At 44.0% G+C, this 8,350-nt stretch overlaps 1 protein-coding gene across 2 annotated transcripts in view; it reads left to right on the forward strand.

The window, feature by feature from the left end:
* SNAP29 (synaptosome associated protein 29) overlaps positions 1-8,350 on the forward strand; it is a 34,548-nt gene that overhangs the window by 11,589 nt on the left and 14,609 nt on the right. For both annotated transcript variants that reach the window (XM_021717949.1, XM_008068811.1), the window contains exons 3-4: positions 2,160-2,356; positions 7,474-7,559. In XM_021717949.1, coding sequence (XP_021573624.1) covers positions 2,160-2,356; positions 7,474-7,559 — 283 coding nt within the window. The remainder of the gene's footprint in view (positions 1-2,159; positions 2,357-7,473; positions 7,560-8,350) is intronic.

Here is an 8,350-nt window from a genome sequence, read left to right on the forward strand (position 1 = left end):
CAGGGCGAGGCTGCGGTGGCAGGGAGTGGCCACTGCACTCCAGTCTGGGCAACAGAATGAGACTCCAACTCAAAAAAAAAAAAAAGAAATAGATGAACTCAAAAAATCACATGGATGCTGGAGAAAATAATTTTAATTCCTAATTTTTAGCTCTGCCATGTTCCAGAAAAGACCATGGTATGGACATGAAGATGATAAACTTGAGGTGTTGGAAGAAGCAGAAATTCCAGCTACATTCGCAACTCTTTTTATTTTCTTCTGAAAATTAGGCCTTGCAAGATTTATTTGACTCATTAAGGGACACATTTGTCTCATGAACTGGTGAAAACATAAACACTCAAAGCTGGAAAGTTCGACAGTTCTAAAGTTTATTTCCAACAAGATTTAAGCAAAGTTTAATAATAAATGCAGCATTATATTTAAAATTTTTACCCACTAAATAAGAATTCAAGTTTCCTCTTGCGTTTTTCTTTCTTTCTTTTTTTTTTTAAAGTTGGAGCTTCATTCTGTCACCCAGGCTGGAGTACAGTGGCACTCAACCTGGGGCTCAGGCAGTCCTTCCACCTCAACCTTCCAAGTAGCTGAAAATTAAACCTTACAAAATTTGTGGGCATGCGCCACCATGTCCAGCTAATTTTTTTGATTTATTGTAGAGATGAGGTCTCACCATGTTGCCCAGGCTGATCTCAAACCCACAGACTCAGGCAGTCCTCTCGCTTCTGCTTCCCAAAGTGCTGGGATTACAGGCATGAGCTACCATGCCTGGCACCTGTTGTGTTTTTAAAGGTTCTAAAGACTTTCCACTGACATCTTTGTATATAAAATGGTCTCCAGCAACCATATGAAGTTTCATTTTTGTCCTTCAGATTTCTAGGTGTGTGTTTAAAACTCTTTCAAGACTTTGTTTTTAGGTATCAAGAGAGAACATCTCTAAAGAACTTTTGTGTTGTTAGTGTAATTGCTAAGCTTCAGAGAGATGCATGGATAGAAAATTCAGAGGAAGGCGGTGGGGGCTGAGGCTGCCTCATAAAGTAGGAAAAACAAAGTTCAAGTGTCTTCTGGCTGGGAAGGCAGCTTATAAACCCTGAAAAAGGGATTGAGATAAATCTCTAGGGACTGAAGCAAGTTTGTCACAAATAAAGGAAGGTGGTGGTGTTGCTATTGTGATGAGCTCACATCTGTAGCCAGAACCATCAGTTCTGGAGGGATAAGGTCCAGGCTGTCCTGTGGCCACAGAGTGTCATTCACACGTTCATTGGGCAACTGCTACAGCGAGCAGCTGCTGAGTGAGGTTCTGGAGACTCAGCAGTGAACAAAACAAGTCCCTGCCTCGTGGAGCTTGTGTGCTATAAAGAAAGCAGGTGAAGGGTATGGGGTCGGCCTCCTTAGGGAAGATGTTTAGAGAAGGCTTTTTCTGAGGAAGTAGCCTTTAAATGGAGACCTTAGGCCACCCTTTGGGACCCCTCCTGCTGCTGGGAGCTGTGCTATCTTCCTAATAAATTCCTACTTTCTCAAAAAATAAATGGAGACCTTAATTGAATGAAGGACTGAGTCATACCGTTATCTGGATTAGGAACATTACAGACAGAGAAAGTGTCTCATGCAAAGGCCCTGTCACAGGGTCAGCCTTGTTACAGGCTTAAAGCTGAAACTGGATGGGCTGGAGTCAGACACTAATAGGGCCCAGAAACTACGCTAATCCATGAAATAGAATTTGAAGATTTGATCAGAGGTAGGAGGCTCAGGTGGCCCAATGGGAACTCCAGTATCTGAACAGGATGTATATATTAGGACTAGGTTCTAGGAGGCAGTGCCAGGGCTAAGCCTGTGAAGGTTACCAGGGCCAGAATGGCTAGAGTCTGCTGCCAGTTCAAGCCCTGGATTCTGAGCCCCCAGGAACTTCCATCTATCTTAACATGGTTCTGTGAGCCAACCTCTCAAGAAAAGGGTCTCAAGAGCAAATGAAAAAGTAAGTAGGGTGGGGAGGGAGAGGCAAGGAACGTGTTATCAGAATGGATAGCATGCCCTTCACAAACGACAGCATCCATCACTGGATGTACTAGCTAAGAGTTTATGAAGCACCTGCTGTGTGTGGTCCTCTACTGGGTTGGGGGAAAATCACAAAGAGGTGTAATGCATCTGTCACTCCCTTTTCCCAGGAACTTGTTCGTCAGCGAGGAGTCTTAGAACGTACAGAGAAGATGGTAGACAAGATGGACCAAGATTTGAAGACCAGCCAGAGGCACATCAACAGCATTAAGAGTGTGTTTGGGGGACTTGTCAATTACTTCAAATCCAAACCAGCAGAGACCTCACCTGAAGAGAATGGCACTCTTGCCTCCCAGCCCAGCAGTAGGTGAGTGCATCTTCCACCAGCCACATATAAAATAGCAGAAATGGTATTTAGTGCAAATGGCCAAGACTTTCAGTCCATATCAGTGCCTCAAAGGGATCCAGAAATCCTCTAAGTTACTCATCAGGAGGAATTTGTCTTTATGCATTTTTCAACAAGAAATGTGTGTCTGCTCCTGACTGTATCTGTGTTCATTTGACATCTACTCTATAAATTCTGCATAAATTGGGTCTCCAGTAAATTACTACTCCAATAATTGTGACCCAGAATTTTGAAAGAGAGGATGTTCACCCTCAGAGAGCTTAATCAGTATAAATGTGACTCCACAGAATTTTTGCTTTAGAAGTATATGCATCTTTTTCATCTAATTTGCCCATTGACTTTCATTTTAAAATTAAAGCTTATAGCCGGGCTCGGTAGCTTAGCCTATATCCCGTGCCTTTGGGAGGCTGAGGTGAGTGGATTGCCTGAGCCCGTGGGTTCAAGACCTGCCTGGGCAGCGAGACCTCATCTCTACAATAAATAAAAAAATCAGCCGGGCGTGGTAGTGCATGCCTGTAATTCCGGCTACTTGGAAGGCTGAGGCGGAAGGATCCCCGAAACCCAGCAGGTCGAGGCTGCAGTGGTCAGGAGCGGCCACTGCACTCCAGTCTGGGCGACAGAGTGAGACTCCAACTCAAAATAAATAAATAAATAAATAAATAAAATTAAAGCTTATTTTCCTCAGGTGTTTTGGCTAGAAATATAATAAAATCATAAATGAGATTTTGGCAGGCTTAAATGTTACATGTTTAAGGATAAAATAATTGAGTTCTTGTTAAAATAGATTACTATTTGTACACAGGTCATTGTGTCTATTTTTTATTATAAAAACAATATTAGGCTAGGTGCAGTGGCTCATGCCTGTAATCCCAGCACTTTAAGAACCCAAGGTGGGAGAATTGCTCGAGCCCGGGAGTTCGAGATCAGCCTGTCTCTTTTGTAGACCAGTCTCTACAAAAAATTTTTTAAAAATTGGCTGGACATGGTGGCATACAACTGTAGTCCCAGCTACTCGGGAGGCTGAGGCAGAAAGATCACTTGAGCCTAGGAGGTCAAGGCTGCAGTGAATCAGGATCACACCACTGCACTCCAGCATGGGCAACAAAGCAAAAAGAAAAAAGAAAAACAAAAAACAATATAACCATATTATGAAAAATCTACACTTTACCAACCATAACACAAAAACTGAAAATTTATTTTCCCCTTGTTCAGTGTTTTCATAGTTGTAATCATAGTATTCCTTTGGTTTTGTAGCCTGTTTATTCCATTTAACTCAGAAAAATGTTTGATATAATGTGATTTACACAGGTTTCATAATCATCTCTCTCTGTTTTAATTATATAACAGTTGTTTTTAAAAAATGATTCACTAAGGTATAGTCAAATACATGCATCTTAAGTGGAGATCCTTTGATTGTGTACATTTGTATACATCTGTGTGGCCACCACCCAGGTCAAGACATAGGCTGTGGTAGGGAAGAAATTAGAAAATGATTTCAAACTTACAGTGGGCTGGGGAGAAACAAATGTAGAACTGGTGGTGGTAGCAGAAAGAACAGGCAGGTGAAGTCGTTGGGACTTGTAGAGAGGAATCTGCAGGAAGGGAAGCAGGCCTCAGTGAGTACCCAAGGAAGGCACTAACCAAGGTTATCAGAGTTTGTTTTTTGGCTCAACCATAATCAATGTTCATCCCAGATTTCCCAGCTCAACTCTTATTTTAAATATCTGTCATTCTTTTCCCCTCAATTTTAATTGTTTTTTTTTTCTATATACAAATCGGATGTTTTATGTCCTAATTTTTGGCTACATTTCACTACCATAAGAAAAGGTAGAATGTTCATTCTCTTTGGACTAAGACATCCTCCTTCCACAAACTTGGGAGCAGAATGAGCCCTTGAAGCCCACCAGCTCGAAGGATGGGATTAGGGCACATGTGGCAGTCAAAGCACAGGAGAAGCTAGGACATAGGAGTTGGGGGGAAGGTGTTGGCTATTTCACAAGCCCAGCAGGCTCTAACATGAGGTTTGGCCTCTGAAGATAGGGCCTGTGAGCTCTTCTAAATTCTTCAATTTGCAAAGATCACTACAATGTATAATTGCTTCTATAGGATACACAGTTTACTAAATTTTGCGATCCTGTCAAAATCCTTAATCCATAAGTGCAGAAATATTCTCACTTAAAAGCTTTCAAGGCTGGGCGTGGTGACTCAAGCCTGTAATCCTAGCACTTTGGGAGGCCGAGGTGAAAGGATTGCCTGAGTCTGGGAATTCAAGACTAGCTGGGCAACTTGGTGAGACCTCGTCTCTACAATAAATAAATAAAAAAATTTAGCTGGGTGTAATAGCACACACCTGTAGTTCCGGTTACTTGGAAGGCTAAGGCAGAAGGATCGCCTGAGCCCAGCAGGTCGATGCTGGGCTGGCTGTGAGCATGCCACTGCACTCTAGCCTAGGCGATGGAGTGAGACTCCAACTCAAAAAAAAAAGCTTTTAAGATAAGTTTCTCCTAATCAAGTTTCTGTTGAGTCGTGCATTTCCTGTGTACATCCTTATCACAGAAACCCTGCAACCTGCTCTAAAGTTTTATTCATCTCTTGGGACTCCCTTTCTGTCTTTGCCGACATGACTTCATATCTGCTTGTTCTCTTTTCCACTTACAAGTTCATGGGGGATGCGTTCCTTCACAGACTTAATGACACCTAGTTTGGAATTCTCTGACTTATTCAAGACTTGATTTCTGATCGGGAACCACCATTATCTGAGGCGTCTCCACTTTCTTATCACTTCTGTCACTGACCCTGGAAATTGGCTTTCTCTGGGGGGAGCCATTTTTCACAAACAAATCAAGTTTTCATCATTTATGTATTATCCCCACAGATGTGATGGTTCATAGAAAGAGTAGTCCATGCTGAGATGTGGAACCTGCGAGGTGGCCTACAGATTCAGAAGCCAGGTGTCTCCTATACCCAGCCTGGCAATGCATGACTCAACGGTGATACTTGGAAGAAACAGCTATGTGTTCTAGATCTTTAGTTGCTGCTGAGGAGGGAAATCCCTCAGGTGTTAAATTCTTAACATGTCACAAGGCTCTGCTATATTCTACTACAGCTGGAGCCCTAGTGGCCTGCAAAACCGCTGGCCTGCTGGAGTCTGGACTTGCTCTTACAAGGAGGGAATCTTTTATTTGTTTGTTTTGGAGTTTTTAAAAATCTTTTGTAGCGACAAATCTTGCCAAGTTGCCCCGACTGGTCTCGAATCCTTGGACTCAGATAATCCTCTTGTCTCTGTCTCCCAAAGTGCTAGGATTATGGTGAGAGCCACCGTGCCTGGCACAAGGAAGGAATCTAAAGACTTTAACTGGAGAGGTGCATGTCAGGATTGTTTTAGAAAGATGTTTGGGCCTGGGCTCGGTGGCTCAGCCTATAATCCCAGCACTTTGGGAGACCGAGGTGAGTGGATTGCCTGAGCCCTCAGGTTCAAGACCAGCCCGGGCAACTTGGTGAGAACCCATCTCTACAATAAATAAAAAATTAGCCAGGCATGGTAGCACGCACCTATAGTTCTGGCTACTTGGAAGGCTGAAGCGGAAGGATCGCCAGAGCCCAGCAGGTCAACGCTGGAGTGGCCGTGGGCATGCCACTGCATTCTAGCCTGGGTGATAGAGTGAGACTCCAACTCAAAAAAGAAAGAAAGAAAGAAGGAGAAAGAAAGATGCTTGGCATCTGTGGGGAGTAAGGATTGGAAGGGACAGCTTGAATTTAGAAGCATTGTCATAAGCCATGTGAGGGTAAAAAGAGGCAGGGTTTTTGGGATAACTGGGGGTGGGAGATCAAGAAGGTGTTTGCCTGGATTGCTGGGAGTGGTGTGCAGAGGAAGGGCCAAAATCTCTAGTAACCATGGTTCCCAGCTTGGCTGGTGAAGCTGTCAAGCAAAGTATTCGGGCTGCCTTTGAGCACAGGTGGAGAACAAGCTGCTGGGGAGGCCCAGCTCCCAGTTGGAGACACCTGCCTTGCCTGTGGGAGCTCAGCAGGGCATCAGTCACAGTCTGAATGACTCTGAATTGTGAGAGAGATGTCTCTGCCTACAGGCAGAGTCAGCAAACTAGGCTTTGTGGGCCAGGAAACAAAAGCAAAGGTATTTTGTAGGGACTTACATGACAAGAGGAAAAAACAGATTTCTACAAACTTTTAGTGACAGAATTCAAAATATAAAAACAATAATAGTTGAGTACAATTTTTTGGTAATACGGGCCAACTAATGAGAAGAATGAAATTTTTTTTTTTTTTTGAGTTGGAGTCTCACTCTGTCGCCCAGACTGGAGTGCAATGGCCGCTCCCGGCCACCACAGCCTCAACCTGCTGGGCTCCAGTGATCCTTCCGCCTCAGCCTTCCAAGTAGCCGGAACTACAGGCACGCGCTACCACTCCCGGCTGAGTTTTTGATTTATTGTAGAGATGAGGTCTCGCCAAGTTGCCCAGGCGGGTCTTGAACCCGCGGGCTCAGGCAATCCACTCACCTTAGCCTCCCAAAATGTTGGGATTACATGCTGAGCCACCGAGCCCGGCTAAGAATGAACTTTTTAAGTGAGGTTCAAACTTAGTTATCTGAAATTCAAATGGTCATCTATAAAGGCCATGCTTTGCTCATGGTCATACAAAAACAGGTGGTACCATTTTGTTATGTATTTTTTACTACAATAAAAAGAGTTGGGAAACAAAGCAAAAACAGATGGTGGACCAGACTTGGCCCACAGGTCATTGTTTGCTGACCCTGGTTTGAAGTACCTATTTGGTGGTTACATGTATTTTCATCCTCCTAGTCATCAGACTTCTTGTCTTTCTGAAGGAGAGCCACCTAGCTAGATACTGGATTTCTAAGGCAGGGGTTTTTGCAAGCTTACTGCAGGCCCTGTGCTCCCAGGAGAAGCTGTTGAAATCCTTTCTTTGATCCGAAGGACAAATGCACAGAGGAAGCATTTGATTTTCAGCACCACATAGGCATTATTTGAACAGACTGACGACACTGTCGTAGGGATTTTTCCTTTTTTAAAGTTTTATTTCTTGTGAACTTTTGTTCATAGATTGAAAGAAGCCATAAGTACAAGTAAAGAACAGGAGGCAAAGTACCAGGCCAACCACCCAAATCTCAGAAAGCTGGATGATGTAGGTAAGTGGAAACTTGTGCACCCACCCACATTTGATTCTGGGGGGAAACACTGGTGACATGGGGAGCCATGGAGGCCTCTCTGGGGTGGGCATTAGAGACCCAGCATGCTCTTAGGGAGGGGCTCCTCCCTCCCTCCTACATAGAGTGGGGAAAGGTGGGCAGGAGGGTTGGGTGTATTGCATTGAAAATGAGCCTGCCTGCCATTGGTTCCTGCCTCATGTAGCTCTGAGCTTTTCTGGCTGTGAAAAGCTAATTGTAGAAAAACCCCTTTAGTGAATAACCCCCCAAATCTGTCCACGTCCTAATCCCCAGGCCCCTTGAATGTGTTAGGTTATTAAAAGGGGGAATTAACAATTGTAGATGGAGTTACAATTGCTAATAAACTGGCCTTAAGATAGGGAGATTATCCTGAGTTATCCAGTTGGGCCTAATGTCATCACAAAGTTCCCTTATAAGTGGAAAAGAGAGGCAGAAGAGACTGTCAGAGTTAGAGATATGAAGAAATTGCTGGCTTTGAAGATGGATGAAGAGGCCACCTGCCAAGGAATGCAGGTGAGCTCTAGAAGCTGGAAAAGGCTGGGAAATGGATTCTCTCCAAGAGCTTCCAGAAGGAGTGCAATCCTGGGGACACTTGAACTCAACCAAGTGAGGCCCATATCAGACTTCCAACCCCCAGAACTGAAAGAGAAGTTAGTGGCTGTTTGTCATAGCAGCAAATGAGGGGACTAATACAACCGCCACCCCAAGCAGGAGGAGCAGCAGCAGCATGGACAAGGTGTACAAGACAATGT

Source organism: Carlito syrichta, unplaced genomic scaffold (assembly GCF_000164805.1).
Source record: "Carlito syrichta isolate Samal-C Ts95f unplaced genomic scaffold, Tarsius_syrichta-2.0.1 Scaffold311553, whole genome shotgun sequence".
In the NCBI taxonomy this organism is placed as follows: domain Eukaryota; kingdom Metazoa; phylum Chordata; class Mammalia; order Primates; family Tarsiidae; genus Carlito; species Carlito syrichta.